General features: G+C 44.4%; 1 protein-coding gene across 2 annotated transcripts in view; it reads right to left on the minus strand.

The window, feature by feature from the left end:
- Positions 1-7,359: 7,359 nt before the first annotated feature.
- The window catches only part of CD82 (CD82 molecule), a 33,160-nt gene continuing 19,835 nt past the window's right edge, over positions 7,360-20,684 (minus strand). Inside the window, exons 3-9 of one of the 2 annotated variants that reach the window (XM_065754958.1) lie at positions 20,266-20,338; positions 18,010-18,134; positions 17,223-17,297; positions 11,353-11,460; positions 9,369-9,560; positions 9,027-9,110; positions 7,360-8,379 (exon numbers count right to left, since the gene is read on the minus strand). In XM_065754958.1, the coding sequence (XP_065611030.1) occupies positions 8,302-8,379; positions 9,027-9,110; positions 9,369-9,560; positions 11,353-11,460; positions 17,223-17,297; positions 18,010-18,134; positions 20,266-20,338 (735 nt within the window). In that variant the 3' untranslated portion in view covers positions 7,360-8,301. Of the gene's footprint in view, positions 8,380-8,903; positions 8,956-8,996; positions 9,111-9,368; positions 9,561-11,352; positions 11,461-17,222; positions 17,298-18,009; positions 18,135-20,265; positions 20,339-20,684 lie in introns of those variants that run through there. The other variant, XM_065754959.1, reaches the window with a different exon arrangement.

A 20,684-nucleotide genomic window follows, 5' to 3' on the forward strand; every position in this document is an offset into this window, starting at 1 on the left:
CAATTAACTGCTTGACAGTAGTGCAAAGTTCCTACGAGGTCTTGGAGGAACCAACAGAAGAAAACAACAGCAAAGTTCTGCTAGCTTAGGAAAGTAAAGTATTCAGCGGGAAGCAGCTGTCCTCACTGTTAAGGAGGCTATCCTTTCCTATCAAGCTGGATTCAGAGTAGAGTAAAAAAGATTACACCCTCCTCCGCTTTGCTATTGGAGCACAGCAGCCTTCAACATGGCCTGCATTGACTTCAAGAAGAGAGAAGAAAAGGAGGCTACCATTTTACTGCCTATTAAAGAGTGAGACAATCTAGCTGTGGTAAAAATAAATAGCTGTATGCAATTACAAGAATCGCCAGACATCTCATTTTATGTCAGGCAAGGCTATTGCCTAATAGAAAGGCAATATAATCCTGCTGTTGCCTTGCTCTGATGAGAGACAGCCTTGAACTAATTAGTTTCCACGATAGCCAGCCATGAAATTGCCAACTTTATGATAGCCATCTGATTGCAATGGGTTCTCTGCATTTTCTCATCACATAAAAGCTGGTGAAACCAGCTTCTTCAGTACTCTTAACATAGTTCAAGTTCATTGTTAATTACCACTGTGATACCTCAGAAAGATTAAGAGGAAACGAGTGTTTCCAAATCCCAGATGCAGCTCTGGTCTGCTGTCTCAGTCCCATCTTTCCATCTTTGCTCATAGCTCACCAGTCCAAAGAGGGAACAGACTCCATCAAGAGCACATAGCCCACAGTCCTTTGTTCCCAGTCTCATCAAGGTTTGTCACTTTACTAGACAAAGCAGGAGCTGCTGGGGATTTCAAAAATAGCCACTAAGTGTGAGTAAGAACACTGAACCGAGGTATTACAGGAGACAGAGAATGGCTTACATAACAGCTATGGTGAGACTGCATAAAGAGAGAGGCAGTACTTGGATATACTCAAAGACAACATCTAGTAGATTATTTTATAAACAAGTGGTTTCATACTGATCCTGAAATGAATGGGAAAGACAGCAGAGATGTTAAAGGGCAAAAGTGCCATGGTTTCTTCATTCCTTACACATCTCTACAGCAGAGTGCTCCAGCCCAGGTGCAGGCCCCACACACACTAACACTGGGAGCCCATGTGACAACCCTCAGTGGCTGGAAGATGTCTGCCTGCTGCCACAAACCAGCCCCAACTTTTGGGCCAGCTTTCCAGCTCCCCCACAGACATCTGTCTCCTACAGTCCAACCAGGATCAGCTACAGCTCAGCTCCACCCCATTGCTTAGTGACCACTGTGGGCACTGCCACCACCTCTGTCTCATGAAGGCCTGACACGGCCATGCTCATCTCCTCTTGAAGCCCTCAGGGCCAGCCCACAGCCTGGCATTCCTCAGCAACCCCACCTACCTGGCTGCACTGAAGGTCATGGCTCATGGCTGCTGCATTGCAGGCAGGGCCCATCCCAGAGGCACCTCTGGGCACAACTCCTCAGGGCAGGCAAGACCTGTCCCTGCTCGCAGCCACGTCCTTGGTGCCTCCCAGAGGAGAGAAGTGAGGCTTCGGTGCCACTGTGCTCATTCTTCTCAAGATGACAGCTCCAGGCCACGTTCCTGCCATCCCCACAGCAGTCCTGGCTGCCTTCCTGGTGTTCCTCTGCCCAGGCCAGCTGTCCCTATGCTGCTACTTCAACAGAAGCTTCTGGAGATATCCACAGTGCCCAGCCCTGCTGTTGTTAATTACAAGTGATTGCAATGACACCTGGGAGTTGAAGGTCACAGCATTTATTGAGGGCATGCCATCTCCCAGGAAATAGCAGGCCCTGTGCAAGCACAAACCCAGGCACCAGGGCGCTCCCTTATAATTTAATAAATAATAGTAGCAGCAGGAGCCCATGGTTTTCATGCACTTAAATTTTTGCCATAGTACTGAAGTATCATATTTTAAGATTTGATTTCAGAGATCCCTTCCCTCCTCCCCAGCTTCCCTCCAGCACAGAAAACATCTAATTAAACATTTGCAGTGGGAATAATGTGTGACATTCAGATTAATGTTGTCACAGTACAGTACACAGCTTGGTTTACCTCAGGAGTGTCATTTCAGATTGGGATTTCCCACCTATTTCCATGACTTTAAATCATAACGATGCTTTCATGTAAACTTAATGCATCAGATTTGTAGCATGCTATTTTAAAAATAAACAGATTATTTTTAGACACTATGTCCAAAGCACTCTGGCAAATCAGCCCATGACAAATCTCAGAGGACAAATTTATTACGAACACAACTCTGAGCACATCCCCTGTCCCTTCCTCAGTGGTTATCCAGGATCCATGTGGATTACTCCTTTCCCAGTGATGAATTCCCATTGCACTCCACTTCTGGGGTTCAAGTTCTTCATGAGACACTGAAATGTTTTAAAATACCACCTGGGCACTGGAAGTTTAAGACTTTTCTACTTGAAAAGCATTTTTCTGTCCAACTCCAGCTCTTTTACATAATACTTACCATGAAGTTGACACTAAGAGAGCAGAAGAAAACTCCACCATTGTGTGTTTTCAAATTTTTTTTTAGGTCTGTTTAAGCAGAACAACAACAACAACAACCAAACCCCACTTTGTTTTAAATGAACCTACACTCTTCAAAGAAAAACTGTTTTGCCAAAAGGATTTCCAACCAGTCAAAACCAGAGTTAATTACAACACGATATTCATAGAACAACTTACTTTCAAGTACTTAAGAGTATCGCGAAACAGCCTCTGCCAAAATTAAGGATCTGTTCTCTGCTGAGTTATTGTTCCAGGCTGTCTGCAGACATCTCTGCATGAGTTACACTCCTCTGACATCATTTTGCAAGTACAGTGCCCAAAGCACATGCCTGTACTATAACATGGTCTTGACAGGACCTCACATTTCCACTCTAGTAAATCCTAAATAGCTTCCAGAAGTGCTACATACAAAATACCCAGACAGCATGCTGGGTAAGCAATTCATATTATCACATGCTCTGGGAATCTTGCTGTCTCTGAAGAACTTCCATATGTCCAGTCTGCAACTCTAAGCAGGATGAAAAGAAGAAAAAGTGCTGGAGGATCAGAGGAACACACGTGAGACTGTTGTAACTGTTGTTTTGGAGTTAGTTACCTGGGACCAAGGCAGGCAGATCCAAAAATAACTACAAACTGAGAACTCCCAGTGAAATTGCTTGGACAGAAAAGAATGCGGACACAGTATAGGTTTAAGAACAGCAGGTAGTGCAGGCAAGAGTCACATAATGAACAAGGTCTGCAACTGTAGTCAATACAGTGAGGATGTAAGGTCCTAGGGGAGATCTAGATCTGATCTAGGTCTTGAGAACAACAGAACAATGGCCTCACATAGCTGCGAGACTATAGTTCCTAATCTGGTCATCACTGCCATACCACTCAGAGAACAAAGTGCAATATCAAGATAACCCCTGAGCAGCTGTCATTGCTCAAAGGAATATTCTGAAAGAATGGGAGTTGGTATCACCTGGAAGCCTAAGGAAGCAAAGAGAAATGCTCTCTAGTTTTTTTTATATATAGGAGCTGTTGTAGATAGAGAAATAGGCATCTATATTGTCTGTAACTGAGAGCAGGCAAGTCACCTCATAACACTGTAAGAGATAAAAGGGAAGATACCAGAGATAAATTGAAGTGTGTGCAAATAACATCCTCTGGGTCTAACACAGGATTTCTCCCCTCAGATTCTATGCCTCTTAGGGCACCCACATGCTACTTTGAGCCTTATCCTCGTCTTAAATTCCTATTTTAAATGGGTAATATTTTGCTTAAAGAATACATTCAACCCAGCCAGTTATGTTATTAGGAGCTTAGAGAGGAGAAAAAATTCACATGCATGAGAAATCAGAATGTATGGTTAGAGACAGTCAGTTTAATTAGGCAAAGGCAGCTTCACATATTTGGCAGAAGGAAGTCTTACCACAAGGCAAGAATTTGTATGCACTCTACCAGCACATCAGCTCCTAGAAATGGTTTCTAAGAATTAAAGTGTATTTACAAGCTTTACTAGCAATATTTTACTAATAGTTTTGGTTCAGTAACAGCACAGCACTTGCAAGGGATTTTTGCATGCTTACAAGCATTTGAAGACTTGCAAATTGGCAGATTTTACACTGACAGGTTTTTAGCATCAACCTGGCTTAAGATGTTATTCAAAAATCCTGGCTGCTAACTGAGGCTTATTCTTTGTAATAAAAGGCCAGGGCTAGAGCCAAGTGTCTCAGAGGCTAATGGGTTAGAGCCAGACCATGAATAATTGAGGGTGTGTTCTCCACTTATGGCACTGAGTGGCAGCAACTGGCTGTGAAAATGCATTTGTGGGAGTCCTATGGTCCTTGGTCTTTTCAGCAATGAGCCCCTATGGCTGCTGCTCCTCACCTTTCACAACCAAGGCACAGCCTGACACCAACGCTTGCAGTTCATCCTTCAGCAGCCAGCATTCAGCCTGTTACCAAACTCATCCTTACTTCCTGAGCCAGCGCAGCAGGGACCAGCCACAGCACAGCACATGGGAGAGCTGTAGAGAAAAGAACAGCTGCCACATGTTTCATTTGAGTATGTGCCACACAGAAAGCTTAACAAAGAACAAAATGCATTGCAAACTACAGGCTTACCCGTACTAACTCTAATGCAATTCTCCTTCCTTCTCCAGAAGGATAAACTCCTCACAGGAAGAATTATAGCAGCTTCTGAGTTCCTTGTAGTCACGCAGAACGAGGAATGTCACCAATCCATTACTAAGGGTCTTAATCCAGGCCATAGGCAGGTCACAACAATACTCATGTAATATTAATTATTGGTGTGGGACAGCTATATAGCAGCTTGTTAGTTACACACAAAATGTTTCCATGTGCTGAGCTACTGCAGAGGCCAATGCTACAAACACTGAAACTTTGAAAAAGCCTGCGTGTTCATCTGTTTCACAGTTGCAGCAGCAAACCTTCACTCCAGGAGACAAGATGGACGCCTGGCCCAAATTTGCACACGCCTTGGGAGCAGCAGCAGGTTTTCTGCTCTCTGAAGAGCTAACAAGTCTCTTTTTAAAGTCCTTTATGGAACACGCAAGCAACAAATGGCTCCTTCCAGCCTCTCTCCAGCCAATCCCTGAAGGAACTGAGGATGAAAGGAAACAAGAAAAAGATGTGGATGAGGGAAAAAACATAACAAAACAAAACCGCTGGGAGAGGCTCTTCCTACTGTCTCCAACTTCCAATGCTACTTTGGGCACAAACCCCTGAAGTAAGCATAATCCATACACAGTAGTAGAAGACACGCAACAAAATATCCAACTGTGTACTTCTCCAATAGATGGGAAAATTATTCCTAAAACGCCACGCAGGATGCACAAATCGTTTATGAGAATACAATTGTAATTACAAGTTATTTTAGCTACCCTGCTGCCAGGAGTAACTAGGAACAGAAGGAAGCGATTATTATCATCATCTCGTACCCCAAGGGACCAGCAGAGGCTGCCGATACTGCAACACCGGGCCCTGAGCTTTCTTGGTAGAACATCTCCCTCCAGTGGCCAAATACTAGTGGTTTGCCCAGAGATTAGGCACCCAGGGCCCAAGCTCGGTACCAGCAGCAGCTCTTGCTGTCCCTCTCACCTAGCAGAATTCCAGTCAAGCTTGGTAATTGTTCCATACCTTCTAAAACAAAGGTGCTGCCAGGCTTAGCCTACCAAAATAACTACCACAGCTTGCCTTCTCTTCAGTGGCCTGGAAGGGGCTGACAAACCTTTTCTTAACAGAAGCCAGGAGGCTGAAGCCTAAGAAAGGTGAGTAGGAAAAACAATAAAGCTAGGCTAGCAACAGCTGTATGTGCTACGGACATAGCAGTAAGTGTGTGTTCTGTCAGTCATCTGTCAGTCATCTCCGGAGCCATAGGACTCCACACAGTACAGACTATACAGATTTGAAGCAGTATCTTCAAATACCAAGATTGCTTACTTAGGAGATGGCAGGTGACCCAAAGACACAACCACTTAGCTCACCCTAGCTCAGCCATACTTCACAAAACAAGGCAAATTTTACTCTAGAATACAGGAACATTGACACCTTCCTCTGACAGGCAGTATCTTCATAGTTGACACCAATCTCATCCACAGATCTCAGAAGAGCTTCCAAAGACCTCAGAACATACTGACATTCACTGCTTTTTCTCAGAGCCTTTGCTATTTTGTCAAAGCAAGGTGTAAGTGACCTGCATGTAAAGCAGAAGGGGACTGAGGGAGAAATCACTGCAATGCAAAACATACACAGATTACTTTTTTTTTTTAGCAAAGTATTTATTACAGAAATATTCACTCTCTAGACTTTAATATCTGTACATGCATTTCTTCCTGTGGGAAGATGTTGCTAAAAACACAAAAAAAAAGAAAAAACAGGAAACCCATCATGGGCTCCTTCTAACTTGCTGCTCAGCATTGGCATCTGTAACCAAACAAGAATCTTACAAATAAGAACATGTTAGAGAATAGAGTTTGTACTGTGAAAGCCAGCAAGCTTTACTGCTAAGGTGCCTTCTGCTATAGCAAAGGTCAGCTTGAAGGATCTGTGTAGGAGAGGGCAGGGGTCTCAAAACAACAAAGCTCATCAGACCTCCATAAAAATCAGTTGTTCAGCCATATCTACTTTCCCCAGTCACTGCTGAGCCCAGAGATGAGGACGCAGCAGGGACTCACTGCTGGGGCCCTGTTTCCCTGCATGGGCCTTTCTAGCCAGAAGTTGAGTAGGTAGTGAAGTCATGCCTTCAAGTTGCTACTAGGGCTATTCCTACCAACTCCATCTGATAAGAATAGGACGGTCCTGGGACCGCTTCTGTAAGGCAAAGGTTCCTTCAACCAAGTACCTTGTATCAAATCTCAGGCAACAACCATCCTCTTCTCTCCCAGACTGCTTCCTTCCTGCTGCCAGGGTAATTAGAATGCAAATACAACACCAAGAAGTTGTGCCCAGGCTACCCCCACCCCCCACTGAAGATCTCTGTCCAGCACCCTTATCTAAGAAGTTGGGGAAGTTTTCTTGCTTTCTTGTGCACTACACCACTCCTTGCTGATGGCCAATGGCTGAATGGAGCAAACATCCCAGTCATAAAACACACAAACCACACAGCCCGTGCAAGAGCAAAAACAGCTACTTCTCTGCTGCAGTGATCACATCAAGACCAGCCACCAGCAGCCATGGCTCCAGATCACAATGGAGTCAGAGGATTGGAACAACTGAAAATAAAAGCAGTTTTATCCTTGCATCTAAACTACAGAACCTAAACTAGGCGCTGGTAGCAGTGATATCTCCAATATGCAATGCCTGCAATCCAGTCGGATCCCTCCATAATCCCTCATTACTGAAAACTACAGTTAATATTTTGTGTCCATAATGGGGGCAGGGGAAGAATCCAGTTAATCATAACCTCCATGAAAGTTTGCAACTCAATGCAATGGGCACAGCCAGCCTGAGGCTGACTCCATACTATGCAGCAGTCTTTGAAGTACCTGAAATAAGCCAGAAAACCAGTGCAGGGGTGGCAGAAAAGGGAGAAACATGCAAACATCAGATCCAGAAACCAAGCAACCCATTCCAAAAGCAGGTGAGCACAACAACCAAAATCTGCCAGACCACAACTGCCAGGTTGAGCTGGCTCCCTCCCAGTGCCTTCTTGTTACTCTCAAAGGAAAGAGCTCCACTGAAGGCAAGGCTTGGCTGATTCCAGATGCAGAAGTGATGAGGTTAGAGCTCAGTAGTTCAGATGAGAATCTAGGCTGGAAGATGCATAATAGAAGAACCAGGCTAATTGTGAGGCCTGTAAAGCACAACTAGTTACCATCGCATCAGTGAAGTAGGTGAAGCTATCAAAGCACTGGCATCTCAACAGTGATTCTGATTCATGGGACAAAAAGATGGTGTTTCATTTGGAGGCCAAGGGAAAGATGTGGGAGGAGAATAGGAAGGAGGAACTGTTATTGTACATTAGGCCCAGTGGGCTGTAGAATTGAGATATGAAAAGGATGTGGGGTAGGTGTCAAAAGGTGTCTCATGATGCAGGACAGTTAAGTTCTGCTTCTTGAAGAAATAATCCAGAGGCAGGATGCAGGTAGCCCAAAGGCTCTACTGCCAGAAGATCAGGCTGTGTTGCAACTCTAATAGTCCTTAGCAGAGTGGTATTGGAAATAGGATGTCACAGGAGTAATGGTCAATGGTTGGACAGTCTGGGTACGAGGCAGGAATGTTCCGTTTGCTCCTTTTTCTGTGGTGCCGTAGTTCTGGAGTCAACAAACTCAAGACTTGGGCACTTTGGTGTAGTCTTCACTGTGTATGTTCTTGCAGAGTGAAATGGACAGTATCATCCCCAGCAGCTGGAATAAGTAATAAAGAATGGGAAGTCAGTCACCAACCAGACAGACAATAAGGTGGGAAGAAAGAGTGGCATAGGGAAGTAAAATACAGGAGTATCCTTTCAATGGTATCACTAAGGCGAACAGAGTTGATACCCCCCAGGATGGTAAAAATATTTTGCTGCAAAAAGCAAACAAACAAGAAAAAATAATGAAAGAAAATTTAGTAGTTGATTTAGTAGTTGGGTAGGGATAGTGATAGGAGGATGGTTGGACTAGATGATCTTATAGGTCCTTTCCAACCTTATGAACTTATGAAAAAAGCCATGCCTTTATGGGCTTTTTAAGGCAAAAGGTAATTTCAGTAGTGGGATGCTGTGTGTGTGGAAGGATACATGTATTCTGTACCATAGACAGCAGTAGAAACTACAAGTAGACAGGGCTTAATTCAACCAACAAAAAGAGCAGTTCAAAGCTCAGAGTATCAAGAGCTGTACTGACATTAAGTTAGCTGTTTATTACTTAAAAAAACACAAACAAAAACACTACCTTCATTAAACCATTAGTCTACTACTAAAACAAAACCAAAACCACATTCTAATAGCTTTGTCTCTGAAAGAGTCCACATAGAAAGATACAATATGACCATGTATCAGGGAGTGACTTACCTCTACAACAGCAACACCTGTGCAGACCCCAAGAATGATACCAAGGTTGTCCTTCAACCAATCCTGTACCCCATCCACACAACCCTATGGGGAAAAAATTGTCAGAAAGGAAAGAAGCAGGAATCTAAGCATTTCAAGACTAAAGATTCATAACACATCTCTTCTGCATGCACAGTTTAACCCAGTTACATGCCATGCCAAATTTCACAGTAATTTTATCAAAAAGGGCAAGATCCCTATCATCCTGTTCACCAAAGTGAAAAACATTCTTCAAAATAATTTCCAGAGCAGCAAAACCAGAATTACTTCAGTGGAAGCTTCATGAGCCCTAGACATACTCACCTGCCTGTGAACAGGCCAGTCAGCATATGTTGCAGTACCATTCACCATGGCATCCAGTCTACAGAAGCCTGTATCTTCTTCAGCATCCTTGGAACTATTGGAGCAGGAGCAGGGATATTCAGTCATGCTTTTGTTGATAAGAATATAATTTTTTTCCCACTCCTCTGCTCCATTCCAGCCACAGCAGGTAAGCTAATAAGCAAAGATAGAACATTGTGGTCATAACACTTCACACCGAAAGCGTATTACACATACAAACATGCAGTGGATGCGAACGCCCGCAGGGCAAGAACGGTTGGGTTCTGGACTGCGAGGTACTTCTGAAAGCAGCCTTGGTCACCAGGGCACAGTCGCCACACGGTGGCGTGAATGTGCCACCGAGCCCCCACCAGCTTGCACCGCCTGGCTGCTGCTCGGGGCTGGCTGGGACACAGATGAGGAAAGTTTTCCATCCAAAGAGACATTTACATTCCTATGGCCTCACGTGACAGAACTGCGGACGCTCAAGGGGAATGCACGTCGGGAAGTCCAGCAGAGACTACGGTCTTATCTAGGTAAGCCCATACCACCACACAAGCACTGGGATCCAGAGCAGAGAGGTAAACAAATTTGAGGTGGAAGTTCTGGAAAAAATCCCTCTCTGCCCAGAGAAGAAATGTAGTGTTTCAGTCTGACATATGACAGTGTTGGTAAGAACAGCTGAACACCCACAACAGCATTAGCATTTGGTTTCTAAACAAGTGTTGAAAATCCAGCCTCCAGAAGAAACTTCCCCTCTCACAAAGGTCTGGACTTTAAACCCATGACTGGTGACTCCTCTACTCCCTTTCAAATGCAAACTGTAGCGTGTGAGAGGAACTAGATTCCTAACACTCCACTCCTCCACAAAGCTTTCTTCTGTTTCTACATTAAAAAAAAAAAATAGCTAAAGCAGGATCCTCTCTCTGCAATAAGTCTTCCCTTGATTCAGCTGGCAAGGAGCTACAAATACAGCAATAGAACATGAATAAATCACTCCCTCCAAGAAGGAGTATTACAGGTCAGTGTTTTGCAGACCAAAGAACAGACAAGAAAAAATGCTATTACTTGTACTTAGAATACATTGGCCCCATGCTGGGCATGTATTTAACCACAACAGCCAGCCAGTTCTCCAGTGCGTGGTTTGGCAGCAAACAGCTATCATGACTCCAGAGTGCTTGAACACTGACCTAGCTGCTCATGCTGACCCTGATGCTAAAGCAGAAATCACGGGCAGTTGGATGGCTCCCAAGAACACTCGCACTTGCAGAGGAATCATCACAGTAAGCAGGCAACAGACACCAAGTAGTACTGCAGACAGTGCTGCTGAGTTGCCAGGCAATAAGCTAGGGACTTTGTTTGCTCTTTACTTGCTATTAGAGTAGTACACACTGTGGCTTTCACACAGATTAAGGTATTCTAGAGACACTGCAGATGAGGAGCAGAAGTGTTAGGGTACCATCTGGTAGGCCAGACACATTGTGTTATGCAGCAAATACTACCTCATCCTAAAAGTCACCATACAAAATAAATCAGTGTCTCAACTACCACTGGTAAGCAAGTCAGTTTGCTAGTATGCAGGCTCCAAACATCAGACAATTTCATATGTCAGCCAAATCAGTGCACCACAGTGTTAACCAGTCACCTACACCAATACAGCTTTATAAAGACATTTGAGGAGTGTAGATGAGAGTCCCACACTTAAGTCATGTGGTACAAGAGATAGTTGCAGTCCGCTACCAAGAAATATGAATAGACTGTATGACGTTCAAGGCTATGGGGGAGCTTTGAGTAGAGGATGTCAGCAACTGTGACTTGAATATACAGGATGGGAACAGTATAACAGAGGATTGAGAAGCACTGATGGCCTCTTGCAATACCTGTCTCCATACCTTCAGCCTAATTTTAAAAATCACTTGCTGCACTGGGAAAAAAAGCATGTTTCTTGGTGCACCTTGTGGCTCACCTGTTTCTGCACATAGTCCCACGCATCTTGTAAGTTCTTATCTTCACCATTCACAGGGTCATAATCTTCAATAAGTTTTTCAACTATGCGTGACAACTCTCCCTTCAGCTGGCAAATTAAAAAAAAGAGCAAGAGTCAGATTAGACAATTCTTTGTAGCCTCTCCTTGGAGGCTTAGGGAATGTGACATCCCTCTTTATCAGATGTTAATCCTGCTGCATGTCCACTGCTCTCATAGCAGGGAAAACAATGGCTCATCATGGCCATTCAAACGATTTGCTTTGCTTTAGTTCCAGTGAATGAGGCTAGAGCAAAGATGCAAACTGCAGATGGAGATTACAGACACTGAGGAATTAAAAAATGAAAATGGAATGAGCAGTAGCCCCTGCTTAACCCTTTTCCAAAAGACTTGAAGGAAACAGTAATCAGCGCTCAGACTGCCATACTCCCACAATACAGATATTTTTAACTTGCAGCAAAAAGACAGATAGAAACAGTAATACAATCACTGAGAAATGAGCATCTGATTGGCACATAAGCAGTAAGGAAAAATGCAACTGAATAGTGGAGAACCCCTCAGATTGACCTTGATATAGCTTATGACACTGATACTATGCAGCCTTGCCTATGATTCTGAGAACAGGCAATGAATATGATTGACAAAATGAAATACAAAATGGGTTTACCAAGACCGAATCCCACTATGATGACCAGATGGCATTTCTTGCTGCAAAATTATTTTTTTTCCAGATAGAAGTAGATGCAAATCTACCTCAGCTTTCAGTGATGTGTGGCTTGCTGCTACGTAAGAGGAAAGTTGTTCTGGAGGAAATTAGTTAATTTGAAATCCCCCATTTCCTCCTTCAACCACTTATTTCAAGTTTGCTGAGTGGGTGAACGACTGCTTCCTGGCTCCTCAGAAGTTGAGGAACTTTCCTGTACTGAATAAAGCACTATGTTTGTCACACTATTGGCAAAAATCACATCTGACATCCAAAGAAGCCCAGGCATCAGAGTGAGCAATCATACAAACAGAGAAACATTTTTTTTCTCACAAGAAAGCAGAGCTGTGAAGTCACTGGCAAATAAGTGTAACGTTGCTCAGAAATCTACCACAGTAAAACCTGTGATGTTAGGTGACAACAACAAAGGTAAGCCATCAATTAAAATAAGAATCTACAGACTCCAGTGGTAGAGTATCAGAGAACCAAAACATACGGTTTAATATATTCTCTTACTGTACTTGTCCTGACATGCAGTTTCAGTCAGGAAGGGAAGCTAAGACAGCAGTTTTGCTACACAATGTAGCAGCTAATATAAGAGAGCTGCCCATTAAGTCCTTGTCTTGGTACAGAAAAAGGTTATGAGCCTGATGAGCAGTGAAGGAAAAGAACTGAGTAAAGTTATCCTGGTAGGGCGTGCTGAACAATTGCCTCCTGCCACAGGTGAGAGAGAGTGGAAGGATCAGCACAACCTGAAGGATAACACTGCCCTGTGGACTCACAGCTAATGTATTTTTAACCTTCCACTGCAAGTGAGACTTTGATCTGGGATCTCAGCTATTGCAGTCCACCCCTCAGTACAGCTGCAGCCCTTCACCTCTCAGGGAAAGTGTGAGTCACTCTGCTGCTGTGTGCAACTGTATTTTTTTTTTTAAACTTAGCTTGTGGAAACTTCTGGTTTTTTTTCCCACAGGGCATTGATCTATCTCTCCCCAGGCTCCCAGATCTGCTGCTTCTCTATTGAGACATGTACTACACCTGCTTAAACTGCTCACTAACAGTCTTACAACAAAGCTCAGGCTGATCAAATAACCTCTACACCCCCATTCCCTGTGCAGAGATTTATACCACCCCTCATCTGGATGAGAGGTACAAGCTAGCACCCAGCAGGCTCCTCAGCCCCTTTCCTGCCTCCTCACTCCTCCTCAGCCAGCTTGTACACAGGGGACAGCTAATACAGCTGCCACTGAGTCAGACCCCTGTCTCAGATGGCTGGAAAGAAGCATCACTAGACAGCTCGAGCAATAGCACAGAGTTATGTAAGCCCAAGCACTGGGATCTCCCACTCCTGTGTATTACCTTTTTGTCTGTAGTGCTACAACATATTACAAATCAGTGGAAAAGATTTTTTTTTCATTCTGTTAAGCACTGTAAAAGACCATGGTAAACCCAAGGATAATCAGCAACAGAAAGCAGTGCCTACTGTTAGAGAGCACCTTCACACTATGGCTCATTCACTCACTACACCTGCAGCTCTTCTTAGGAAACTGCAGCATGGCTCACAGCAATCTATTACATCAGGCCAGGCAGATGGGAGTCACATGATCTTCCTTCTCATGATGTCTAACTCTTCCCCTTTTAATTACTTAGCTTCACCTTTTTCCTTCCTTTCAAATCAAGGCAGCCTGACCTGGTTCCTACTAATGAGATTGCCCTCAGCTGCTGCCATAAGCCTGATCCATAACTGAACCTCTGCATTCCCATTCTCACCCTCCTGCACACAGGGAGGGAGGCAAGAAGGGACAGGGCTGCCATCTCACCCAGGAGCCATCTGGCCCATTTGCTCTTCTGCCAGAAAGAGCTAAAGATACTTTCTGCCAGAATCTCTACCAGAGAGCCTCCATTCTCAAGTTTGGAGCCACATCACAAGCAGACATAGGACCAGAGTTAGATGACCTGATTGCAGCTGCACAGGAAGCTGCATCTTTGCTCTTCCTCTATTATTATGCAAGAATAGGCAAGAAGTCTTACAAACAGCTCTGGTTTCAAAAACCGGGACAACCTAAGTGAAAGAAAACCAGGGGCTTTTAGTTGTTTTATGAAGTAATTGGAGAAGGGTGGATTATTATACAAACAATTGTCCAACTCTGGAAAGCACATGCAAAAACAGCTTGTTTAGCTGGCAGCACAGCCCAAGGGAGAGAAAGGCACTTGCAGCTGAATGCCCCTCTGCACTTAGCATTGGCACACAAAGCACAACAAGCTAGAAAGGTACGCTGAACTTTAGCAGGCTTTCAAAGCTTTTCCTGTCTTCACCCATCCATAAAAGGCTTCTCAGGACACAAACAGTGTAGAGCATGGCTACTCCAAGAAACTGATGCCTCTGTCCAGCATCAGAACTAACAACCTTACCACCTAAGCCAGAGAGCAGCAGGGCTGCCATGCTCCTTTTCCCATGAGTCTACTGGAAAGGGTAGAAAAGTTGAATGTCAGAGGCAAAAGCATCCCCGCTTCCAGCCAGCATCACAGGGTGATCCCACACAGACCTCCTCCACTGTCAGGCACCACTGGTCACCTATCCTGTCCCTCCAACTCAAGCAGATCCTTCCCACAGCACATTTATTAGCATCTAGCCTGCATACCAAAAAAGTGCCAAAACACAGAGGTGACCTCACCCTTCAGTCACTCCAGATTCTGAAATTAATGCATATCCTCGAACCCCAAAGCACAAACAACAGCTAGCAAGTAGGGTAATTCCTAAGAGACCACTGCTCTCCTTTGCTCAAGGCACTCAGAGCCAAGCTGCAGAGAATTGCATGAACTAGGCTGGAGAGACCTCATTGAAGCTCTCCCAGGTCCAAAAGGTTGTGATCTACAAGGGTGTTAAGTGAAACTTACAACGTTGCTATCTTGTCATCCTAAAAATGAAACAACAAAAAACATCACCCCACCACAAGTTTTCAGTAGGGAAATGGATGTTCAACATCTTCCTGCAGTGGGCAAGCCCTGGGCAGTTCCAGTCCCAAGGGGCATTCCTCCAGCCATGCTCACAAGGGAGGCAGAGCTGCAGCCTTCCTGTCAGCCTCAGCACTTAGAGTTATTTTACTTATTTCAGCTTACATCAGGGTAGGAAGGATTCTGACACTAAAAGTGAACAGATTTCAGCAGAAACACAGGCCTTGCTGTAAGGCCAGAGATACAGGCAAGCAAGTAAATCTGCAGTATCTATTAATCAAGAAATGAGCAGGTAGGGAGCAGTACTATAATCCTATCTACTGTTCTCTAGTAGAGAAATAAAGACTTCAGCAGCAAGAAGCAGAGGAGTATCACCCTGCTACACTCAAACCATGATTCTTTCCTCCACTCTTCTTATTCCTTGTTTTATATCTAACCAACTTCCTGAAGCCAGAAAGAAAAAACAAATGTGAAGAACACAGTGGACCTTTGCAGACTGGATCTTGAGCAGTTTTCAGTCTGCTTCACTGTGCTGTGAGCTGCTCTGAGATGACTAACATTGAGTGAAGCAGTAACATACATAGCATCACTGAAGCACAGCCACAAACCAGCATGTGAGAGGTTTCTGCCAAGATATTCCTGAAATAATCTTTTTTTCCCCAAAAATTGTTCTGGGCAGGTACTTTAGAGGATCCCTGAGAGAGAAGAACTCTAGAAAAGTTTTCCCATACATTCTGCTCTGAGAGAATGGCTGCGTCTGTTCAAAGCCCAGGTCCCCCTGCCATTCTGGTGGATCTGTACAAACAGTTATTTCAGCCACACTGGTTTTGCTGTCCATCCACAGTGCTCAGCACTTTCAGATTCTCCCTGATCTGGCTGAGGTCCAAACAAAGAATTACAACCAAAAAAAAAATGGAGTTTCCTATATTGAAGTAACAGCTGAAGCAGAAGTACTAAGGAAGGTACAGAACGTCACGACCCAAGAAGTCATATTTCCCCAGTGGCAGGGGAATGCCAATCCTCACACCTCCTCTGCTAGTCAGAGCTGCTGTGAATCAGCCGCCTGTTTGAAGCTCTAACTTTACACACCAGATAATCAGTGTTTCAGTTTCTCCTCTACCCTCAGTCAGCTCAGGGAGTAAACTACATTCATATCACACTTGGCAAGGAACTCTGCAACAGCTGGTCACAGTCACCACAGCCACCTGCACAAAGTTCCTATCAGCTACAGCAGGGCAGGCACCTTCCACCTCCCCAGCTTCACCACCAACTTCCTCAACCACCTGCTTTTGTAAACACCAGCAGTGAGGCTGGCTTAGGAGAAGCAAGCACAGCATTGTAATAGTATGGATACATGGTTATATGGCAAAGGACAGGGTTACCCATAACTGGTACTAGAAACCTGCACGCCAACACAGTTGCCAGCAGGGACACCACAGTTTCAACTCGTTCTCACTGTGTGAATAAACCTCTCAATTGAGGTGGAAGTTAGTTAAAAAGGTCAGACTGAGCACTGTGCAGACCAGAAAACCTAAAGCCAGGACAGGATGTTGCGATGCACTGACATAGCTCAGAGAAGTTATTCCTGTTGAATTCTGGAGACTCACAACTCTAAGAAGCATATACTGTGAAGCTACATTCCTGACAAAAGAGACCCACTTCAAATTGTTAAACCACTTGGCTTTAATCTCCAATGATCGCACTGGAACTGTCAGATACTAGGGATTGCTCTTAGGGAAGAAAGACAGCTCTTCCAAGGAGACCTTCATAGGCAAATTCTTAAGAGTTGAAAGGATGGAACACAATGACACATAGAAGGACAGTTGAACTGGTAACTCAGTGTGGCAGCAGTGATGATAGTGTGATAATTACTGTTATTATTACATTCCTGAGTAGTAGCTTATAGCAGGATCAATAGGAAGCAAGGTCAAAAAGACTTTTCAAGAGTTGTTTCTTTCTTTTCCCACTACCAGGAAATTAAGCCTATATACTAAACAGCTTCCTAGTCCTTGAGAAAGTAGGGTTTACCAAGCCTGGTAGAGACAGGAGAAACAATCTGTACAGCAAACTGTAGAGCTGGTCTGGAAGAAAAGAGAAGTCAGTTGTGCTTGCCAATTGTACACCCAAGTTTGGAAGAGTGCATCTAGGTGTCTTCTGTTCCCCCAAAATAAGTCCAAGAAAAAGAAACACTCACTTTTTCTTGCTGGAAGTAGATGACCAGTCCGGCAGCCACCTGAGTTATGAGAATCACCAAGAGACAGGTAAAGTACTGCAAAAAAGGGAGAAGAGATTACTGTTATCAGCCTTCAGAAAGTCTGTACATAAAAGCACAACTTTCAGTGAGACTTCCTTTCCAGAAGGAGTCACAGCTATGCAACATCCCTGCCTGCAGACAAGCTCAGCTATCAAAAACACCCTCCACAGTGAAAGGCTTAAGTACAAGCCTCTACAGGTACGAATATCAGCTACAACTAATCCAGACAGTGCACTTCAGCACTTGTCTCATTAGGCTAAGACAAAGAAGACTTCAGGAGGTAGATGGTTTACGAGCACTATCTGCATGTGTCATTCCAGCTAGGAATCCACTCCCAGCGCCATTATCCATCAGTCTGACCTCAACTGGTTGAACTCTCTCCACCCACAGTAAACAAGTGTTCAGACATTCCTAATGCCAGGACAAACGACATGGTCATAACTGGTTTCCTGTACACACATGCTCTAAATAAGCAGCATTAGATTAGCAGGCTGAGGTTTATGAAGCTAGTTTTGTGTCATTTATCACAGAGAAAATTTCATACAAATAAACTGCTGGCTGCAGCATGCTGACCATCAGAGAATATAGTACATGCAGATAAAGAATCTGAGTCAATCTGGCAGAAGTACTGCTCCCAAGGACTCCTGAAACTCAGAATTCAATCCAACAAATATTTTGATGGAGAGGTATCAAAGAGTGATTTAAAAGACAGCATGAATTCTCTCACCAGACCCAAGAGACATCGGATTTCATTGACTGCTCCAAGACAGCCCAGGAATCCCATCAGCATGGTGAGGGACCCAACTCCGACAAGGACATATGCGCCAGTCCTCATGGAAGGAGATGATGTCTCTGTGGGGGACAAGAGAAGGAACAAATTAGCTACTGACAAATATGCCACATACCATCACCATTTGGAGAACTGCCTCCACATCCACATCACAGTCTGTTGTCTTCAACAAGAACGCATGGAGGCATATTGAATATGGGCTAGAAGACTGCTTCTGGGTCTTTTGATGAGGGAAAACTTCTAAAGACAACCTGCAGGTCTGCTTTGAGATCAAAGCCTGGAGGAGTAAAGATCACTCCATACAACTGCACTCATTGCGTGCTGTTTCAACACTCATCTACAACTCAAATAGATATTATTTCCAGGATCAAAACAAGGATCATGCCCAAATCAGCTAATTTGCACATCCTTCTAGCAGCTACCTCCCACTGTTGTTTAGAATGACTGAATTCTCTCTATCCTCAACAGTTTTTCAATTCTAGGAAATGTAATTACAGACATGCTAGTGCTGTCAGTCCTCTCATCATCTGATACTGTAAGCAACAGAAGAAAAAAAGCTCTTATATCTCAGTTTGTGAAAGTACTATTTCTTGCAGAATAGGACTGGAGAAAGGCATGCATTATTATGGCATGAAAGTCAAAGGAGTCTGGAAACAGTAATCAGAAACCAAATTGATCATTAACAGAAATCTGTAAACCTGTGAGCTGGATAGCACAGGGGAATGTCCAGTGATTCATGCAAGTATTGTTTCTAGAACTCAGTATTCACTTTCCTAGAAAAAAGTCCCAGGAGACGGGAGAAGTCCCTGAGCTCTTCCAGAAATAGGTTAAAAAGAGACAATAACTGAGTCCAGGCTACCCTTGCTTAGTCAGCTACTTATCATAAGAAAAAGCCATTTCCAGCTGCAAAATCTTTCAGAAAAGCCATAGCAGCAGGTAGGCAGAGGCCATGTTCACATCTCTCATATGCAACATGCCTTGTGTCAGAAACACGGCCCTGCTGGCTAGGCAAGCCCTGCTCTGCTCACTATCACTCCACATTTTCCCCCGTGCTGGGCCAGCTGCCAGGCAAGCACAAGCAGCCCCTTGGCAGCAGGCTGCAATGCCCTGCTGTGCTCAGCTCCTCCAACGGGTTACTGAAGCAGAGGAAGTGAGGGGCAGGCATGAGAAAGGAAGTGAGGGGCAGGGAGAAGGAGCTGAGACTAGAAATTGCCAGGAAGGAAGTAAAATCTTCACACGCTCTGTTAGCAGAGATTCTGGGGAAAATGGGAAGAAACAGAGCCAGACCAAGGGACTTGTTACATTCACAGTGGCAGTGATACCCTTAAGCGTGGGGGAGTAGCTGCTACACAGCTGGCATTGATCACATCCCAGACCGACAGGTGACACAAGCAGCCAGGCCCTGGTAAGCCCCTTTTCAGCTGCCTGCATTCAGTGCATTTCTGCTCATGCTCCTGCATTACTTATCACCCCTCCTTACTGGGCTTCTTGCCCTTTTAAATGGTGCAGTGTTAGCCAGATGCCACAGCACAATAAAGAAGTGTCTGTATGTAGTGGGGGGTGGTGTTCTCTCTGCCCAGCATCTTTCAAAAGCAGGCTACAGTGACTTGGGAGCAGGAGTTGGGAGATAAAAGGATTGGTGCAACTGGGAACAGGACTACAAATGCCACTACTGTCCATTCCTCAGGGAAGTAAGATGGGCTGCAAGCAGCATGTATCTAGCATCCTATTTTCATTGCAGCATCTGACACTAGTGACATTAGCAACAATTCCAAATGTAGTGGCCACAGGTAACCACACTTGTCAGAAGCCCCCACTCAGAAGAGGCACAAAGGAAGCAGTTTGTCAGAGCCACAGCTGTTGTTGAAATACAGCACGCAGTGAAAATAAGATGAAATACTAGTCCTTAGGTTTAAGATGAAGCACGAGGATTGCTGGGTGAAGAGTCAATAGTCTTATGCAGCCTGACCCCAGTGATGCAATTCACAAAGCTAGCAGAAATGCAGTGCCTCAAGGGATGCTCCCTTTCACCCTGTCCTTAGTAGAGTTCCATCTTGCAATATGCCACGTTATTGTTCAGGTCACAAAACCTGCAAAAAAGCATTGACATGTCCAAACTACACCTCAGTCACACAGAGCCCCAGACCAGAGTCGATTAAAAAGGAGAAAGATGAAGAAGAAACATGGTCTTACGCAGAACTGAAATGAAGCTGGTTTTGTCAGCCAAAATCCATATCCCAAAACCCAGAATCACAGCGCCCAGAATCTGAAAGAGCAAGAACAAAACAAATATTTGTCTAAACTAATAAGCCAGTTACAAGAGGCAGTAACCCTTATTCACATTTCCAGAGGAAAAACAACTATTCTTTTGCTGTTCCCACCCATCTCCCCCACGGTATTCCTCCCAACATAAACAGGATTAGCATGACTTCAGGAAGAGTGTTTCAGCCAACTGCACAGGAGCCCAGGTTCTGTTTGGCAGAGCTTCACACCATACTGTAGGAAGGTTCAAAACAGTCTGATGGGTAGATGATGCTAGAACCTCCCACGGCTTCTCTGAGGAAGCACAAGAACATCTAGCACATGATTTGGAAGAATTTTCAAATAGAGAA

Source organism: Cyrtonyx montezumae, unplaced genomic scaffold (assembly GCF_038088225.1).
Source record: "Cyrtonyx montezumae isolate F1298 unplaced genomic scaffold, pur_monq_1.0 scaffold_10, whole genome shotgun sequence".
Classification (NCBI taxonomy): domain Eukaryota; kingdom Metazoa; phylum Chordata; class Aves; order Galliformes; family Odontophoridae; genus Cyrtonyx; species Cyrtonyx montezumae.